The 20,521-nt window shown below is 34.7% G+C and overlaps 3 protein-coding genes across 4 annotated transcripts; all 3 read right to left on the reverse strand.

The window, feature by feature from the left end:
• Nucleotides 1-6,464: 6,464 nt before the first annotated feature.
• Nucleotides 6,465-8,523, reverse strand: LOC116014113 (E3 ubiquitin-protein ligase APD1-like). The gene is made up of 5 exons (XM_031254112.1): nt 8,507-8,523; nt 8,116-8,189; nt 7,953-8,019; nt 7,569-7,863; nt 6,465-6,863 (listed from the first exon to the last, which is right to left on the reverse strand). The coding sequence occupies exons 2-5, from the start codon at nt 8,161-8,163 to the stop codon at nt 6,779-6,781; spliced, it is 495 nt and encodes a 164-aa protein (XP_031109972.1). The 5' UTR covers nt 8,164-8,189; nt 8,507-8,523; the 3' UTR covers nt 6,465-6,778.
• A 1,929-nt stretch (nt 8,524-10,452) lies between these two features.
• On the reverse strand, nt 10,453-11,602 carry LOC116014221 (E3 ubiquitin-protein ligase APD2-like). Of its 2 annotated transcripts, none has more exons than XM_031254233.1 (4): nt 11,499-11,602; nt 11,336-11,408; nt 10,949-11,246; nt 10,453-10,739 (listed from the first exon to the last, which is right to left on the reverse strand). In XM_031254233.1, exons 1-4 carry the CDS (start codon nt 11,499-11,501, stop codon nt 10,664-10,666), a joined length of 450 nt encoding a protein of 149 aa, XP_031110093.1. In that variant the 5' UTR covers nt 11,502-11,602; the 3' UTR covers nt 10,453-10,663. The 2 variants fall into 2 exon arrangements, with proteins under 2 accessions (XP_031110093.1, XP_031110092.1); XM_031254232.1 differs by having other exon boundaries at nt 11,493-11,573.
• Nucleotides 11,603-18,361: 6,759 nt separating this feature from the next.
• LOC116012846 lies at nt 18,362-20,240 on the reverse strand. The gene is made up of 3 exons (XM_031252522.1): nt 19,974-20,240; nt 18,629-19,892; nt 18,362-18,585 (listed from the first exon to the last, which is right to left on the reverse strand). The coding sequence occupies exons 1-3, from the start codon at nt 20,238-20,240 to the stop codon at nt 18,362-18,364; spliced, it is 1,755 nt and encodes a 584-aa protein (XP_031108382.1).
• Between the last annotated feature and the right edge of the window lie 281 nt (nt 20,241-20,521).

The raw sequence follows: 20,521 nt of genomic DNA on the forward strand, positions 1-20,521 counted from the left end.
AACAAATATTGTCAATCAACAAAGATGCTATAGCAATAGAGTTTTCTATCCGACAGAGAAGCAAAACTAACGGTGTGTTTGGTTCGTACATGGGAATCGGAATCGGAATGGGTATCAAATAATTGGTAATGGTAATGGGTTTTGGTGAAAGTATTTAGCATGTTTGGTAGTTGGGTGGATTGGGAATGATTATTAATAGTTGAGGAAGAAAGGAGGAAGGGAGATGAAACCCTTATATAATAAGGGTATGAGTTTTCTCATTAATGGAGTATTCCAAACCCATAATAACATTCACAAAACCTATCAACCAAACACAAGCAATCACTTTCATACCCATTCCTTATGCCTAAACCCACCAACCAAACACACCCTAAAAGAGGATACACAACGATAGAAACAATATTTCAAAAGGTTTCAACTTTTGGAAAGCAAGTCTCAAATGGTAGACTTGACATGTTCAGCAAACATATCTACTCTTAATTTGTAGACAACTTTACCTTAGACATAGTCAACTCAATAAAGTTTTAATTGAATAATAGCAGTTCTTATATCGTCGACCGCGGTCCACAATGCATTGTGGATCGTGGTCACAAAACGACGTCGTTTTAGTAAATGGGAGACGGAGTCCCGTAATTGACACTACAGTTCATTCCAAAAGATACTGCCTTACATTTGTTTTGATATTATCGAATGAAACTGTAGTTATATCAAAATGTAACTGTAGTTGTGTTGAAATGTAACTGCAGTGTATATGAACAGATACTGAATAACAGTTTCACTTTTGTGTTTTTATATTATCGAATAAAATTGTAGTTATATCAAAATGTAACTGCAGTTGTGTTGAAAGGTAACTGCAGTTGTGTTGAAATGTAACTGCAGTATATATGAAAAGAAAGTGAGTGGCGCGAATTCATCCGTCTGTTTTCATTAATCAAAACGACGTCGTTTTGAGACCGCGGTCCACAATGCATTGTGGACCACGGTCCACGATATAATTTGCGGAATAATAGGCGCTCATTCAAACAATAAATTTTATAGTCACTGGTACACTTTAAAAATCAATTTATTACTCACTAATTATCTATTTGCAATGCATAATATATCATCTAAATTAGAAAATCCAAATTCGCTTTGACTTGACAAAAATAGAAGTATGTACAAAATATTGTGTCAAAATAAACACTTTAAATGTCATTTTACGAATTTTTCGGACAAGTATATACCCAATTTTATTTATTTGTTTATTTTGTATTTCCAATACAAAAATCCATATGTTTCCAATTCAAAGCATGTGTTAAGAATCATATGTAGTTTCATTATCAATTTAAACTTTGCTGAAACGAAATATATATTTCAAATTGACATCAAATTAGAATGCGACTATGACCAAATAAAAATCGATTATATCCACATATTATTTAAAGCTAGATTTATCCTTGCAATACTCTCTCATCTTAAAAGTGGGTCTTATTTACACATCACTAAATTTGCAATTCATTTACTCTTCTTTCTATATTCTTGCAGTACTATCTCACTTTCAAAAGTGGTTCCACCTTCACATCACATTTAAAATTTATTAATCAATAAATCTTAATTTATCTCCACAATTATTATTTTGTATCAATCTATAAATTACAATAAAATATTAAAAATAACAAAACTGAAATATTATGTATATAATTACTTTTTAATTAAAAAATTATTTGTATTATGTATGTAATTGAATAGAAATTATATTATGTAAAAAATGAAAATAAAATAAGTCATGTTACGTTAGAATCATAAAACTAAAACTTAATTAAAAATTACAAAATCGAAATAATTGTAATCATTAAAATTAAGCAAAGTATATATGAAATAGAAGACATTAAAATTAAACAAATTACATATTCAAATACATTGAAATGATTAAAATTCAAGATATTACAAATTGAAGTGCATAAATATTTAAACATATTTAATCAATTATTTGGTCTCCACCAAACCGATTCCATATCTCTTAAAAATATTATGTATTAATAATTCAATTATATAATACAAAAAAGATTTAAATAAAAACACTAATTAAAAAATAAAAACAATGCAAAATGAATAAAGAAACAAAACAAAATAAATAAAGAATCAAAAAAAAAAATAAAGAACACAAAATAAAGAAACGAAACAAATAAATAAAATAAAGAAAAAAACAAATAAATAAAGAAACAAAATAAAATAAAAAGAATTTTTAAAAAAAAAAAAAGAAAAAAAGAAAAAAAAAAAAAGTATAGGCGGCAGCTTTTGTACAGATTGTAAACTTGCAACTATTGCAATCCACCTAACTAATAAAAAAAAATATAAATGTTACTCCGTAATATATATTTGAATTAATATTACTTTTGGTCCTACTACTTTTGAGGTCTTATCACTTTTGGTGCACAACTTTAAATTTTTTCAATTTTGGTACCTAACTTTGTTATTTTTATCAGTATTGGTCCTTTCGACCTAATTGACGGCAAAATATTGCAAGATTTTATATTTTAAGGGCAAAATCATTATTCTAAAGAAAGATCTTCAATATCTAAACAAAAGAAAAATCATATTAAGAGAAAAAAAAAAGAATTTGTCAATCGTCGATGCTATAAATCTTATAGATATCTGTCTAGCTTCTGTCTGACTTCCCAATTATTTGCATCAATCATACTCCTATAAATATTATTTTACATTGATTTTTTTTAGATCTTGAAGATGCTTCCTTGAGATGACAATTTTACCCTTAAAAATATAAAATCCGGCAATATTTTGCCGTCAATTTGGCTGGAAGGACAAAAACTAATAAAAATAATAAAGTTAGGCACCAAAATTTAAAGTTGTGCACCAAAATTGATAAAACTCAAAAGTCATAGGACCAAAAGTGATATTAATTCTATATATTTCATGTCATCTTGCCAAGTCAAGAAGGGATAATTTCAACCTAAGGTTATCCTTAATCCAGTAATTTTTTTTCTCAATTTGTAAAATGGATCTCACTTTCACATCATCAAATTTACAATTTCTTCAGATGAGGATTGTATATTATGATCAGTATAGTTCAGAGATACAATAAATACACAAAGTTATAGTAGACACCAACTAGAACTCTAATACAAATATATTCCTAACACTTCACATGTTATTTCTTCTACATCCCAGCAATACTCTCATTTTCAAAATGGTCCCACTTTTAATAAAATAAATAAATAAATAAATAAATAAATATATATATATATATATATATATATATATATATATAGGACTGCGTTCAAATAAGAACGCACCACCCAAGAGACAACTGAGAACCAATCACAGCACGCTACATGTCCAGATGTAATTGCACCTAAGGTTATAACTAGGTGCATGAATGTTAACAAGGTAAATTATTTGCATTTGTAAGTGAAAATAGGTGCGCAAGTGCATGTAAAATGTATTACATGTGCAAGTAAAATGCACATTGAACATCAATAATAAGTGCACCTAACGTTATAACTAGTTGCACCTAATGATATAATTAGTTGCACCTAGGTGCACGAATGTTAACAAGGTAAATTACTTGCACTTGTAAGTGAAAATAGGTGCACTTGTAAGTGATTTTACTTGCACTTTTTACTTGCAAATGTGCACCAACTACTTGCACTTATAACACATTTACTTGCACCAAAGTTCGAGATATTTACGAAAATGCCATCGTGTCGTTTTTTAAAAATCATATCTGATTTGTTGATCTAGACACGTGAACGGCCGTGGATCGTTTTTATTTCTCTCCTGGGCGCCCGTTCTTATTAGAACGCGCCCCTATATATATATATATATTATAAGAAAATATATATTTTTTAAAAAAAAATACAGGAAAGCTGTCAAATGGAGCTTTCTTGTACTTTGCAATGTCCTTTGCAAGCTTAAGCTTGCAATACATGTAACTATGTAAGCAATAAAAATAAATAAATAAAAAATTATTTTAAATCAAAGTATTGCCACATCATCTTGCAAGTGTTAAAATTTTTGAGATAAGGATAGCCTAAGGTCTTCCTCATTAGTAATATTTACACCGTTTTTTAGAGTGAATTTGTCAACATGGAGAAGAGAAGGTGATGAGAGAGAGAGAGAGAGAGATTGAGATCTCCCTGCAAGTTTGAAGTTTATTCAGAAAAGGTGGGCCCACCAATTATAATGAGAATTGTGCCTCACCATGCATGAGGCGTAACTCTCGCGCCCGCCTTGAAGCGTAAATATATTTTTTTAATTATTTTTACAGATTTGATTTTGTTTTTTTTTTTTTTTTTTCACGCTCTCATTTTTTCTTTAATTTCCTAGTCACACTTGCAAAATCTCTTTAAAACCTCACACTATTACAACGTGTTTGGTTCGTGGAATAGGTCGGGAATGGAATGCCATTCCCGAGAATAGACCTATTCAATTGTTTGTTTCATCATTCTATTCCTCGGAATAGCATTCCCGGGAATGAGCTCTTCCCTTTGCAGGGGGAATAGTCATTCCTAGGGGACCCCCTAGTATTAACTATTCTCAAGTATTTGGGAGTAACTTTTGTACTATAGTGCCGAAAATACCCTTTGTATTATATTATAATCTTTATATATAATATTTGTTTATTTAATATATTTATTTATTTATATATTAAAAATGTAATTAATAATAATAATACATTTGTATTAATCTAAGTTATTAGTTGATTTTCAAAAAAATAATAACAATACATTTTTATATAGAGGTGTTTATGTCTATTTCTTAAACCAACCAAATACTGAAATTACATTTCTAAAATCTATTTCTTCACCGAATCAAACAATAGAATACAATTCATATTCTATTCCTTACCTATCTCATTCCCTATGAAATAGTATTCATATTCTCTCCAAATTCATTCTGTGAACCAAACATGCTGTTAAGGATAGGTTAATACATCAATATATATATATATATATATATATATATATATATATATATATATATATATATATATTTGACCTATAAGTGAAAATATTAAAAATAAATATACAATTTCAGTATCAACTTATTATACCAATCTCATCTTTCCCGATTTGTCATCTTTCACCCCTTTAGGTGTAACTTGCTGTCTACTAGTATTCATAATAAGTAGTCCCATTATTATCATCGGGAAGCTGCATGTTAATGATGAGAGTGATGGAAGTGGCTACTTTTTCTCTACAATCTGTTGGTTTTGTCTGTATAATAACCATGGGGAAACTGGGCAAGGTAGGAAGCATCCTCGAAGCCCACTCTGGTGTCATCTATTGTGTTTGTGTGGGCGGTGGGCTCCTTGAATTCGCTCCACCACCCAACGGTGTCCCACGGCGGAGCAACCTATTGTATGAAAATTGAAGTTTGCGTATATATACTAACTTTCTATATCATTAAATTCTTATTGAATTTTACAATTTACATTATTATTCTCAAGATATTATATGCTATAGAGTGGTCTCACCATCATAATATATATTATGATGTGACATTCAAAAACATATAGAGTAAGTTAGTATTTGAATAAATGCTTATTTTTTCTTAGAGAAATTAAGTTAGATGTGAGCAATCATAACTAAATTGATCAGACGATTAACTTTGGTAACCATATATAATATTCCAAGTTTCACTTCTTTTGTTCCAAGTATCACTTCTTGTGGCCTTGTGGGAGCTATGTGTTGGATCTCAGTATTGCACTATAATTACTTTTCAAAGACGACCCATCCCGTAACCACAAAATTTCTTGACTATCTGGTTGTCATATATTACTTAAAACCAATTGGTAATAAGTAGGTAAATACCAATTATTGGTGATAAGTAAGTGAACATTAATCATTTAACCGCATCCCTCCAGGGTAAGTCACAACGTCATGTCTCGAATAGAGCAAGGGCTAAACTCGACCAACCTTATCGACACCCAACATTATGTATTACAAAATAGAAGAAGAAGAAGAATCATGGGATACATGACACTAACGTACATGTACAAGTATTTGAAAATTTTTTATACCTCTTTCACCCGTCTTTTGGGTAGGAGAGGTGAGAAACTTATATTTTATTGTGAAAAGAATATTACATTTTTTCTAAAAAAATATGCATTGAATAAATCTTTACCTTATTACTTTAATTGGTGATTTTTTGAAAATAGATCAATATAAACTAAAAATTTTAATAAGTTGCTCAAGTTGAATTTAAAATGTTACCATTATTAAAAGCGTTGTTTCCAAAAGAGATGTTGCACTTGCAGAGTTGCAGCCTTAGTGGAGCACTTAATAAAAAGTCTAGGAATACGTGATTATTAAGCAAGTTGCGTTATACATATTCCTTTTCTTTTCTCTTTTTTTTTTTTTTTTCATCTTTCAATTTTTGCTTTTCTGTCGCAGCGTCGGTACTGTACCCCGTCACGATCGCACTAAAATTTGCGAGTCCCAAACTCTTTGCCCGCACGCATATACGACGGTTAAATTAGATTGCAAGCGACAAGATCAATGATGTACAAAACGTAGTCGCAACTGAGTAAATATCTTTTTAATTCGATGGACTATACTTCACATTCGTTCGCGAATACGAAGAGAATAATAATAATAATCTCCGTTCACACTAGACCATTCTTTTTCATGAAGTGACTGCTCTCAAGTTTCAAGGATTACATAAACCATAGAAACTGGAAGGGCCCAACAGCCCAGGCGGCCCACATCGCACAACTCGATTCCTTGACTCATTAACCGGATTAAAACTCCTTAGTCTTGTTTTCTTGTAGGGTACTTCAGGGATGCTTGACCAATAATCTTGATACTCTTTCGATAAAGCATCGGCAAAAAGGGCAAGTCTTTGCTTCTCCTTCGATAATCCTGCACCACAATTCATTAATTAATGCAACATAAATAATTACATATTTTTCGCCTCTTTTTTTTTTTTTTTTTTGGTGTCATGGCATCATAATCTGTATCGATATAAATTCAAAGAATTTACAATTACATGGTTTAAAGTCCAACTGTTTATTTGTTTTTTTAGGGCATCTACATGATTCTCCTCATATCTAATATCTTCTCATGGCAAATTATGCTATGAACCCGGTTCTATCTTGCAAGGTAGACTCAATTCCATGTTTACAATTTAAAAATTCTATCTTTACAATTTTAAATCTCAATATACAAAATTACAATACTTAATATTTACAATTTTTGAACTCTATATTCACAATTTTGTTATATAGATTCAAAAATTGTGTTGTACTGTTAAATATAGAGTTATGAAATTGTGAACATAGAATTTTAAAATTATGAACATAAAATTTTAAAATTGTAAACATAGAGTACTAAAATTCTGAACATGGACCATGCTGACTGAACCTTGGGGAGTCCTAGTGTTGCATCCGATCCCCAACCTTCTTTTAGTTCAAAAAAAAAGATCATGTTACTGAGGTCTAAATGGTTTTGATCCTTAGAAATTGTAACATAATCATGATTAAGTGAGCCCAGTTAATTAATTAATTTAAACATTGTCCTTCTTCTAAGCGCAACAAAACCCATCTGCCCAGAAGCAAAACGACAAACCTTTTGGTACATGAAGAGCAGGTGGCGCAGTGACCGCACGGAACGAAAAACCAACTCCGTCTTTTGTCGTAGCAAATCGCACACACTTTTCCCTCGAAAAGATCCTCGTTCGAACTGCTCCGACCGCATGTCCCCAACTCCTCGTCTTCCTCCTCAAACACCCCGTACATTTTCTTCGCCGCCTCTTTCGACAGCAGCCCGCTACTCTCCGTCGCTATTCCTCCCTCCGCCACCGCCCCGCCGTCGCAGAACCCCATCAACTTCAGCAATAACGCTATCACCATCAGAAACACCGCTAAACCCCAGACAAAGAAAAACCAATAAGCACAACAAAAAAAAAAAAAGCTTTATTTATAGTTTTATGTAAGCAATTAATTAACTGACCCAGAACTGAGGTGTAGACGAAAACCATAACCGCAAATTCGAATGTAATCCGCCGGTCATCATAGTCCTGCGTGATTATATTACAGCAACAAGCTAAGAAACCCAGAATTAAACAGTGATCACAAGTAAAAATGCAGAGTTTTTCAAGAACCTTAATTATTACCTCAGAAGAAGTGATCGGAAAGTTCATCTCAAGAGTCCCAGAAGACATTCTTTTTGGTTCTGTATCTCCCGCTACTTTAAACCAAGATAAAACTAGGAAAGCTTAAAAGAATAAGGAATTAATTAAAAGATAATATAATATACAGCAGTACATGAGGACCAGAGGACAGCTTTACTATATATGATGGATCAAGCTAAGCCGGTGACACATGGGCTTTGCTTTTCAAACTATTATTCTTCCCAGTTTAGGCGATTAATTAAAGGCGCCAAATGGTTTTACTTTTAACTTTATTACTCATCACAATTCACAACCTATCAAACATTGCAGTTTTGGGGCAATGGTTCAATTTGTTGATCAACACCTGTTGCTGTGATTATGAAAAAGTCAATACCTGCAATGAATGAATGAAGTTTTGGGGACTATGTCTTGGGTCCACTCTAAGCGGTAACTCCTTAACTCTAGTAGACTTAAGGATTGCAGTTAATGGCATGCAGTCATATTGCTATTTGGTAAAGATGACTTTAATGCCCACTCCATAAATGGTATATAAAGCCATAAAGTCCTTGAAATTCCCAAGATAGCCTTTGAAAATAACAGGAATTTAATGATATCACGTTCCAGCTACAATAACTTTGTAATATAAGTTTTGAATTACGATTCAAATCCATAACTACTATTAAAGAGTGTCCGCTAGATAATCAGTCACACTACAAGAAAAATCACGAATGGTGACAGAAACATCGCGACGGAACGTAATCTGTAGTCGATTCGCAACGTTTTTTGCGACGAAATGAAATACGATAAGCCTTGACACTACGGAATGCATTCTATTGCGAAAATGTAAAATTCCGTCGTAAAACGTGATTTGCGACGGAATTTAATATTTTCGCGACGAAATTTTTCCCTCGCGAATCGTTATTATTTTTATAGTGCCATCATGTGACATTAACTGGCAAATTAAAAGACAGAATGAGATACATTAATCTAAATTGCAATAATTGACCAGCTCAAATCAAATCCAATAGCCAGACCAACGTGGACACGCTCACAATATTTGAACTTCGATCACTTTTCTAGAAGTAAGCATCAAACTGAAGTGATGATATATAGTTGTGCAGTATCTCATTCTGCTTTATCTACTTTAGTTTATCTTTCAACATATTCAATGAAAGACAACATCACATAGTTCCATGATTGTATAATTTATATTTTCAAAGCGATTCCGTGACTTTAGATCGCTTCTAAGCAAGAGCAACCCGAAAGAGACATGCATGCTTGCTTGTGCTTTACTCTTCTCTCTATATATGTAAAAACATTATAATATAATACAAATAATTAATTACCATGTCATGAAAATAGAAATTGGTATTAATTACCTTGAAAAGATAAAGATGGAGATGGAGATGAAGATAGGATTTGGTTGAAATATTAGGAGAAAGAAAGCATCAGTACGTCCGTTGTGATGAATGAAATAGAGGAAGCAGGTGAAGCACTGGAAGTGTGAGTAAATTAAGTACGGCATGGGAAACATGAACGGTGGCGATGCATTAATGTATGACGAAGAGATTAAGGAAAGGCACGACATATTCATCACGTCTTTGTCAATACGACCGACAAATAGTTCTTTGCTTCCCTTTCCGTGTGCCAAAAGGGGAGAGGATATTTTTTTGAGTACTGGGGAGAAGATATTGCTTATGCAGTAAGTATTACCCGCCCAAGAAGATTGAACTCCCTGATCACGAATTTGCTAACTATGAGATCGTAACGTATATAAAATAGAGAACTTTTTTGATTAGTAAGCCAGGGAAAATTATTGTGTGAACCATGATCTATATAATTGTGTGAACCATGAATATAAGGTACATTTAGTATATTATTTTTGTACAGCGTATATTATTTAATAGTATATATAAAATAATATATTTTCATTACTTAATTAATATACTTTTAATATATTAAAAATGTACTTTTTATATATAATAGACCATCGTTCATGTAATAATGATTGATAAACTACGGAGTAGTAGTGCTTCAAAACTGTATCGAGATATGGACTTAACTGGCCCAAACATGTTAGGCGTAGGCCAATTATATAAAACCTTACTTTTTTCTCTAGAATGTTCGGCTATTGCTGGCCCAATTACATATTAATTAGATGGTGACTCCACTCAACTGCCCCATTAGTCCATTACTCTTTCACGGACTGCAAATGTTTAGACTTTTGAATTCATAAACTATTGTTTTACTACTTAGACTTTCAAATAAATAATTATTACTATTTTTAACGTAGGTATCAATAAAAGTGTTTACATCAAGATTTGATAGGTGGAGTAAAAGTTGGAAGTAGAAAATGAGAGTACATAAATATTTTCCTGTAGAAAATTGTACAACTTAACAATTTAAATTTACATTAGCACCTGAGAGTATGCACAAAATAAAATCAACTTCTATATAACCGCCAACAAATCAAACAAGAAACTTAAACCGACATTTTACATCTTTAATCTATATAAAGTTGACCATAATTACAGCATTTTGTAATCTAATTTCATGCGCTAAGCAATCTTCTGACTTTGTGAATAATTCTTCGGCAAAATGGGCAAGTCCTTGCATCTTCTACAATCCTGCATTGTAACTTATAAGTTCTATTTACTAACACCAAAAAAACTCTTTTTTTTTTTTTTTTTTTTTAAATCTCTATATTTAAGAAAACGAAAAACCAAAACCCCATTTATTTGTATTTTTTTTCAATTTGAAAAGTAAAAGAAATTCAAAAATTCCAAGTAAATACGGTCTATATGTCATAGGTTTAGGAGTCAAACACGGAATATACCTCTTGGCACATGCATAGCACGTGGCGCAGTGGCCGCATGGGTCAAAGAAGCAACCTCGTTTCTTGTCGTAGCAAATTACGCAGACGTGTCCCTCGTACAAATCCTCCGACGAGCTGCTCCGGCTGCATTTCCCCGACTCTTCATCTTCTTCAAACGCGCCGTATATGATCACCGGAGCCACATCTTTGGGCAACAATCCGCTGGTCTCCGACGCAGTTTCCGGCACCGCCGCCGCCGAGAAACCAGCAAAAAAGCCCAGTAGTTTGAGCACTAGCGCCGTCACCGCCATCAGTATCACTGAAGAACAGTTCATCATATTTGAAAAGAAGAATTTAAACAGATAATATATGGTAAATATTAAAGAATAGGTTTAATTTCGTGGTTACCCAGAACAGATGCGCAGATAAACACATTGAGGAAAAGACCATATGTGCAGCCCCAAAATTCGTCTTGATCTTCCTGCGATTGCCGACACAAAACAAATGTTTATCATCTCAGACTAGAAAAGCTCATCGAAGAGGAGAAAGGATGGCGCATAATTACCACTACCATGTTAGTAATGACTAGGAAGAAGTTGAGGATGTTCGATCTGGCGGAGATTTTTGAGTTTAAGGTGTCTTTCTCTCTACAGTTAGTGGTTTAAATTATGCCTCTTTCTCTCTGCATGAACAGGATAATAGAGAAAGGTGGGGTCAACTCAGGAGTTGATTAACAACTGACTTGTATTTTCAAGATTTTAAGTTTTACTATTTTTACCACCTTGAATTGGTTAGTTATGGATAAGCTAAGATGATTTACTTGTTTATAGGCCAATAGTGTAGGATTTTTGTGGAGTTTTTACTGATTAAGAAAGAGAAGAAGAGAGGGGAGGAGAAAAAAAATTAAAAGCAAAATAATCAGAAAGAATTACGCGCCTGGGGCGCATGTATGGAACGCACGCCCAGAGCGCCCAACTTGAAAGAAAAGCACTAAGTTCAGTCTGTTTTGTCTTCTCCGCGGCCCCACTATATGATAAAATCCCAATACTTGTAGGAGAAATACTTTTCTTCTCTTTCCTCCTTATCTCTTCTCCACATCACCTTCTTCTCTTAAAATACCGTGTAAAAGCTTGTTAATGGGAACGGCCTTAGATCAAACTCATTAGGCTTAGATTTTGAAGATTTTTTTGTCAAATTACAAGTAAAGATGAGGGAGAGAACAAAAATAAAAAATAAATTATTTTTTAGGGCGCGAAGCTTGCGCTGAATGCTTGTTTGGGTGCGGACCCCACATAAAACCATTCCCAATGAAGTTTTACTATATATACTTCCAAATCTTACTTTCTAAATTTTACTCTTTGATATGGTGTGCTCTGATATGCTAATTTTTTTTATATGGGTCCGAAGTGTCTAGATCAAGATTTTGTGTGTGAGAGTAAAATTTGGAAGTAAAAAATGTGAGTACACATGGTATTTTCCTTCCTCCTGCAAGAACCTTTTTTTCTTTTTTCTCCACACTCTCTTTTCTATATCACATTTGACCCCACAAAAAACCTCATAAAATCTACAATTGAAGATACTCTTACGAGGAAGCTAAACTAATTAATTTACATTTTTTAAAATAATTCTTTGAGTGAGATCATAATCCGAGTTTATCTAAAACTAAATTTAGATAGGGATTATGTTTTTTTTTTTAAATCAAAGAGTAACATAGATTAAGAGATAATATTCTTTTATTTTTTTAAAAAGTAATTTTAGGAGGATTTAAAATATTTTATTACTATCGTTATTATTCATGACGAATTTTGGGCACACTTGATTTTTTATGGGGACAATAATAACTGCAAAGTCTTGAGGTAACAATATTCTATTCTTCAATTTGGCATTTAAAAAAGAAAAAGTATTTCTTTTTTTCTCTTTTTGCATATAAGAAAACATTGTGTGACATGATTAAGTGGGGTAGTCGGCTCCAAGCCTCCAATTATAGCTGGGTTGAGGATAAAATGTGATTGGGAGGTTGGAATAAATCGTGACTATTTTAAGTGAAAATATAAAATTTAATTTTGATATAAAAATATAATTGAGAGTCGTTGGGGGGTGTTGGGGTATTCATGAGCGAGGAATTGAGTGGAGGTGAAGTTTAAATGATGTTAGAAATGAAATATTCATTATAAAGTTAAAATTCAAAATACATTATAAATTACAATAGAATGTTTTTGGTAAAGTAAACGAGAGAAGATAAAGACAAGTATTGCAAATGAGATTTGAACCCCTGTGACAAGCTTTTTAAGCTCAAGTTTAGAGTTCAACAAACTAATAAGCTACTCAAATATTAATAATTTAAATATAAATATAGGTTTTATATAAAATTTAATGCTATATATATATATATATATATATATATATATATATATATATATATATATATATATATATAGGGGTAGGGTGGGAGAGGGGCAGTTGCTCCCACTGCCCCACAGTAGCTTCGTCTTTGTTGAAATGTAAGGCATATTTTTCAAATTGTTCAAATGTGATTGTTGGAAAAAATAGTTTGAAATGGCATTGTAAGTGGATATTTTGTAGTAGAAATATTTGTGGGGTCCACTTTCGATTTGGGTCGGATCAAAGTGGATTCAAGTTCTTCGTAGTGAGGCGAAAAGATCAATATATTATATGCTCAAAACGGATAATGAGTGAATGGTAAATTGAGTTTCAAATTAAAATAGACATATTTGAGTTGAAAAATGAAGGTGGAAAAGCGCCAAGTACCTCCTACAAGAACCTTTTAGAAGGACTATATCATAAAAGCTCTCTCTTGCACGTAGGAGGGGTGCAAATCAAATCCCAAAATGAGCCTTAAAAGGTATGAATCGAGTACGCCGACCTAGGCTATAACACTCCTTCTTAGCACCTTTGCGAGGTAGCAAAGAGTGTTTAGCTTGACTCGAACTAAACCTCAACCTTTCATTTTTGTACTTGTATATATTTTTCTAGAAATAATATTTTCATATTATTTCCTTACAAGCTTAAAACCTTATTTCTTTGATTTCCCTTCAAAAATAGAGAACCATATATTGCTCGTCAACAACAATGGGGGGGGGGGGGGAATATTGATAATAACAATGGTGGGATTGGCAACAATCTTGCACATTCCCAACCAGAACGGTGGGAGCACCGAGAGGTATATCTCTACGACGCAGGTACCAGTTTCGGCTCTTAGTGGCTTACCTGAAAAGCCGAGAAGTTCAACGGACCGAATTTCAAAATGTGGCAGCAGAAGATGCTATTTTACTTGGCAACTCTTGGCTTGACAAAGTTCTTGACCAAGCGGGTTCCTGAAGTGAAGGAACATGATTTACAATTCATGAATGCGGTGGAAGCTTGGAAACATTCTAACTTCCTTTGCTGAAAGTATATACTTAATGGGTTGTGTGATGCGTTATATGATGTATATCACAAAATTCACACAATGAAAGCGTTATGGGAAGCCTTGGATCACAAGCATAAAAGCGAGGATGCTATTGCAAAGAAATTTATTGTCGGTCGATTCCTTGACTTTAAAATGGTTGATTCCATGGTCGTGCTTAGTCAAGTTAAATATATACAATTAATCTTTGATGAGATTCATGACGAAGGTATGGTGGTGAGTTAAGCCTTCCAAGTGGCGTCTATAATCCACTTTTTGCCTGAAAGTTAGTTTTAGTGGTGATGGAAATAGAGTGTGTGTGAGAGGGTATCCTCACACCGGATATCGTTTGAGGAGTAGACCGAAAGGGTGTTGAATAATAGGTGATTAATTACAAGAGTGTAGAGTGTGTGGAAGCTAGTTCAAGAGTGAGTTGCAAATTATTAAAGAACAACTAGGTGCAATGGTAAATCAATTTGCCAAGGTAATTAACAACCAATAATAAAACTAAGGGCTTGGAATAGGTCATTTAAGTGTTGATGGTATAGTGTATCATTGGTTAGAGCTCATGTAATGCATTTACAAGAGAACTAGAGAGATACTACTAAATGCCAATGCCACTCTCGTGGAGATTGGATTCTCAATTGGAATTTAGTCCCACTCTCGTGGCGACTCAAGCCAATTGAAGCAATTCATCAAACACATAGTCTTCATGTCTCTTTCCAACTCCCTATTCTCAAAGGTGAGTTAGATTAGTGAGAGGCGTGACTATGGTGTTGTCTTATTCTCATAGTAACAAGACCTTTTCCAAGCACCTCTTGCATAATTTGGGCACAATCATATAATAGTCAATACAAACCACTAAACTCACAACTAGGGCCATTATCAAGTCATTACAATATAGTTCATAGCGCAATTCAATCACATAGCATCAATTACAAAGGATGACTTAATCTAATCCTTAATTAAATCTATTTAAACATTAATTGGAATTAAAGACATTTCAACCATAATTGGATGAAATAAAATGCAAAAGAAACAAGAAAGACTTAGCTTTGGTAAAGAACATTGTAAGAATAAATTTGGAAATTGCAATTGGAATTGATTACAAGTTGAACGAATCTTCATCAAATGTGGCTTGATTACACAAATGAAAATGTTTGGAGAAGTTTTTCTCTCCAAGAAAACGTTGGAGACAGCGTGGAAAATGAATCATCCCTAAAAAGAATCGCTTAGTCCCATTTATACCCCTCAAATCACGCCAAAGCTACAAGTTAAAACTGATTCTGGGCCCGTGGTGATAATCTAACTCATGGTGTGACTTCCACTGTGACTTTGCAGCATAATTCGTTGGTTCTAGAGGTCACGGTCGAGTTCATGACGTGATCTTGACTGTGACCACCCACTCTGCACAACAGCTCTAGTTTCTAGGCCATTTTCTACCTTGTAGACATCCGGAATAGCCTTTGTGGTCTTCATAAAAGTTGTAGAACATTGAGTTACCAGTCCAATGAAACTTGAATCACTTCATTTGGACACTCTTAGCTCGAGATATGCTCAAAATACCAAGACGTCGCATGCCAGAGAAAAAGTGCAAAGCAAAATGGTGTTACGCTGGCAGTCACAGTGTGACCACCAACGTGACCCATGTTCTTCACTTTAAATGCATATTTCTTCATCTCCTTTGTTCCTTTGGGTCCCCGAGTCATGTCATTATACTCCCAACTAACTCTTTTTCACTTTCTTGACCTCTCATGACTGTTGGAACACGTCTTTATGCCAAGGTGACTTCAAAACACATCCAGTTGAGCTTTACTTTACATGATATTATAACTAATGCCTCTAAATCACCTAAATGACACAAATAAATCAAATAAGCACATACTTAGCTTTCAATTAACATAAAATCATATGATTTTGATATCAATTGTGCACATAAAAGCACTAAGAATTAGCACTTATCATTGCCTCCAGGTTTGAAGGGCTTCAAGAATTACCTTAAGCACAAGAAGAAAGAAAATGAACCTAGAAAACTTGATCCAACGACTCCGGATAACTTGATCTAACGACTCTGGATTTAGGAAGGCAATAGGAAAAATGATGGGAAGGGTCCCGTTGTTGGTGGAGCTAAGGCCAATGTTGTGGAGCACGATCAGAGCTTTAAGAATGCTAAGAAGGACAAGCGAAAGCTAAGTCCGAAGGGAGGCGTTACCAAGATAAAGTTTCATGGTAAATGCTTCAACTGTGACAAGAATGGCACAAGTCATCTGATTGCAAGGCTCCAAGAAAGAAGAACAAGAGTTCTGAAGCCAACGTTGTTGAGAAAAGTAGTCAGAAGGAGGCCAAGATTAGCCTTTCGGCCATGGCAACTAAGGTGAATCTCGCGGGTTCTAACCAACGTGAGTGGTTCATTGACATCGGTGCTACAAGGCACATATGCTCTAACCAAGAACTGTTTAGCACCTTCCAGACCGTTGAGGGCAAGAAGGTGCAGATGTGAAACTTTGCTCTATTTGTTGTGGAAGGCGTGGACAATGTGGTTTTAAAGATGACTTATGGGAAGGAACTGACATTGAACAACATTTCCAGAGCTGTACATTGAAACCAACAATGTAGTATATTCCAGAGCTGTAGAAGAATCTGGTATTTGGCACGTTACTGAATAATCTGGATTGGTATAAACTCAAAGAAAACCTTAAACCAAGACAACTCAACAAAGTTGGTTTCGCAATCACAATATTTCAAGTCTAATTGAGTCATTCTATTAACAACTAGATTGGTTTATCTCCGTGTAGTCCACTAGGATCATGGTTTACCTAATGTACACATTCAAATAGTGGTTGCATATTTTTCTAATCACCCAAAAAGAAAACTGAAAAACTTAGACTTCCGTGTTCTAGGTCTAAGATTGTGAAAGAGTCTTCTAACTATTAAATCCAATTACTAGATTTGTTAGATAACCTTTAACTATTTACTGATCTAGTGCAAAGAGTAGAGCAGAGAGAATTAAGCAGCTAATGTGAATCAGAATAATAAAGCAGAAAGAACACCAAGACTTGGTAACCTAGTTCGGAATCTCAATTCCTACATCTGGGGGGCATCACTCTGATTGCCCAACTCTTCATTGATCAAACTGAAAAAGTATCACCAGTTTACAGTAGAGAATCACACGGCAACTCTAGAAATCTTCATCATCACCATTCTAGAGTTCAACCTTGAAGAGTTGAAGAATGCTTGATCTCCCGATCTTCTTGAATTGAGGCTCCCCCTCAATCGTAGCGCAACTGGCTTTCAGAGTGATTGCTTGCCCGAGACTTCATGAAGAAGATGCATCTTGAATCAAAGGTAAGCTTTGTCAAGATATCTCGTTATATCACATATGAGGAAGCTTTCACGTTCAGATCTTTGTATCCAGTATAATCATCTCCCAATCACTGGAAATTTTCCTCATATATATATCTTGCCCAGATTCGGTTAAGTCTGAAGCCTTCGTAACTGACTCTGATTCCTCTTCTTGTCTTGTTACAACTTAGGGAGTTTTACAAATATTTTTCTTTTTAGCAATTTTATTAACAATCTCCCCCTTTGTAACAAGTTTCTTGGCAATTCACAAAAATCTTCCTAAAACATCAGAGATAGTTAAAAACAGCGTTCATTCAAGGCATAGCCCAACAGAAACAGAATTAAACATCCAATCAAAGTACGAAGATGATTATATCATCAAACAAAATACAATAAAAACTAACATGAGACCCTATTACAAATAATCCATTTGAGCAGAGGGGTCTTTCATCCATTTGAGCAGAGGGGTCTTTCATCAAAACTAGTAACCAAGTAACCATGCTTGTAACCATATTCATCTTCTTCATCAAAAAATAGTAACCAAGGTAACCAGTAATCATAGTAACAGTAACTAATGTTTAGAAGGTTGTTCCTACTCCCCCTATTGCCAGGAACTTGTGAATCTGTAGCCACAAGATTCCTCAGCAGGACCAAGTAGAAAAGGCAACCCAGGTATTAGAACAGAATCAATCAGATTCTGAGGACTCATCGTCCTGGCTGTCTGCAGTGGATTCAGCTTCAGGTGCGGTGGAATCAGCTTCAGGTGCAGTAGATGGATCAGTGGGTGTTTCAGCAACAACAGCAGTCATCTCTTGGTCTCTCAATCTCAATTGTTCCCTTTTCAACGAGTATCTGGATGATTGTGTTAAGATCTCTGATGCTTTTGTCAAGGTGCTGTGTTGTGAGTTTGCTGGTAAATGGTACATCAAGGTTCAGAGCTGGGGCTGAGCTACTTGCATGTTCTGGAAAGATATCAAGCACATGACTTCCTTGTTTCAGTTTGGCATCAATGGTTCTGACTTGTGGTGCTTCCATAGGTTCATTTGGTTCTGGTTTGAAACCTTGTGAGCGCAGAACTCCATAAATTGTGCAGGGGAAAGACAGCTTTACCTTGCTCTCTTTAGACTCTGGTTTTCTGAAGGATGCCACATGTTTGAAGATAATGTCACTTAAATCAACGGGAATACCTTTGCCTATCTTGTAGATCAGGGTGGCCATAAGAAAGTTTAATCCTCCTCGGTGTTCATTTGGCATCCAATTTGTCATGGCTAGTTTGTGCAGAATAGCATACTTTGTTGTGAGAGATTTTGCTGGCAACATGTTGGTTTCAGCAGGCCAGTAGCTGTATGTTCCTCTTGTAATGACCTTTGTGATGGTATTTGCACCAATAACAGGGTCCTCAATGTCACTTGCATCTATGCCCAGATACATATTGATGGTACGTGTGTCAAAATTGTATTCCTTTCCTCTCAGCCAAATACGTCCATAGACATGTGAGCCAGCCTCTTTGACAGTCTTCAGAAGGTTTGCATAAAATTCCTTGATGGCAATTGGTGGATAGCTCGTCTGAGTTGTTACAGACTTGACAAGGTTTAACTTTTCAAATATTGGCATAAGTTGGCATTGAGACTTGAACTTTTCAACATCAAGATACCTTTCACTCAGGATTTTCCGTTTGTTTGTTGAGTCCCATCTTGCCGCATACTCATCATATAAGAATTGAGGGGTGATTACTTCAAGAGGTGTTACGGCGGAGACGTCCGGCTGGCTTTCAGGTTGCTGAGTTTGAGTGGTGCTCTTCTTTCTCTTCTTACTGGCCGTGGTTTCCACAGGGACAGGTTGTTCAGCGATTGGCTGTTTTCTCTTAGTTTTCTGAGCTGGTGAGGGGGTTTCCTTCTCCTGTTGTGTTGTGGATGATCTGGTTTTCCGCTTGGTGACAGGGGCGGGAAAAACTTGAATTTTTGCCACAGGATTTTTGTCCATATGTTCTTCTTGGATCTTCTTCTTCCCTTTTGACTTTGCTTGATTCTTCTTCACTTGAGACAAAGGCAGATTGTCTTCTTCATCAGTTGGTTCTGCAACTTGTAATTCTAGAGGATTTCCTGTTTCAAACTCAAAGTCTAATGGAGAATCATCAATGGAGATGGTAGGTGTTGTTTTAGGATTTGGTTCAGATTGAGGTTCAGACCTAGTTTCATCAGTATGAGAGTTTTCTGACTGGATGGGAAGAGGATTTTCAGGATTTTGATGCTCAGGGTCTTTTGCTTATGTAGTTTGTGGTGAAGGCAGAGACAGAACTTGATCTTGTGTGGGTTTTGTGTTTTGTAGGATATTCAGGGGAATAGACAGTCTATTTGTGAGAGAGGTTGATCTTCTGTGTTCATCCATGATGTTAAAGAGGTTGAGTTTGGTGAAAAGGGAAGCAGGAGGTTCAAGTTGGTGAGGACCATATACTACAGCAGATTCTGGATTGACATTATCAGGTACGGGTAGATTTTTATCAGGAACATGCAATTTTTCATGTTCATCATCTATTGGTTCTTGTTTTACAGAGACTAAGGGCATAGGTTTTTCGACAGTGACTTTTTCTAGGTTAATTTCATCCTCAGTATCTGATAGAACAATTATATCATGAAAAAATGTTAAAGATAAAAACTATGCTTTTCATATATAGTCATTTGATGAGAGAAAAGGAAGAAGAAGGGATGAAGTTTCAGAATAAACCTCAGGATCCTTGGCTTTAGCTGTTTCTTCTTTCTCGAATGCAAGAGGTTTGAGAAACCCTTTCAGGTAGTCAAGTTGCTCTGCTCTTGAGTACCACGACCAGATTGGTTCTCCCCCCGGAG

The sequence above is a fragment of the Ipomoea triloba genome, chromosome 3 (genome assembly GCF_003576645.1).
Source record: "Ipomoea triloba cultivar NCNSP0323 chromosome 3, ASM357664v1".
NCBI classification, from domain to species: Eukaryota; Viridiplantae; Streptophyta; class Magnoliopsida; order Solanales; family Convolvulaceae; genus Ipomoea; species Ipomoea triloba.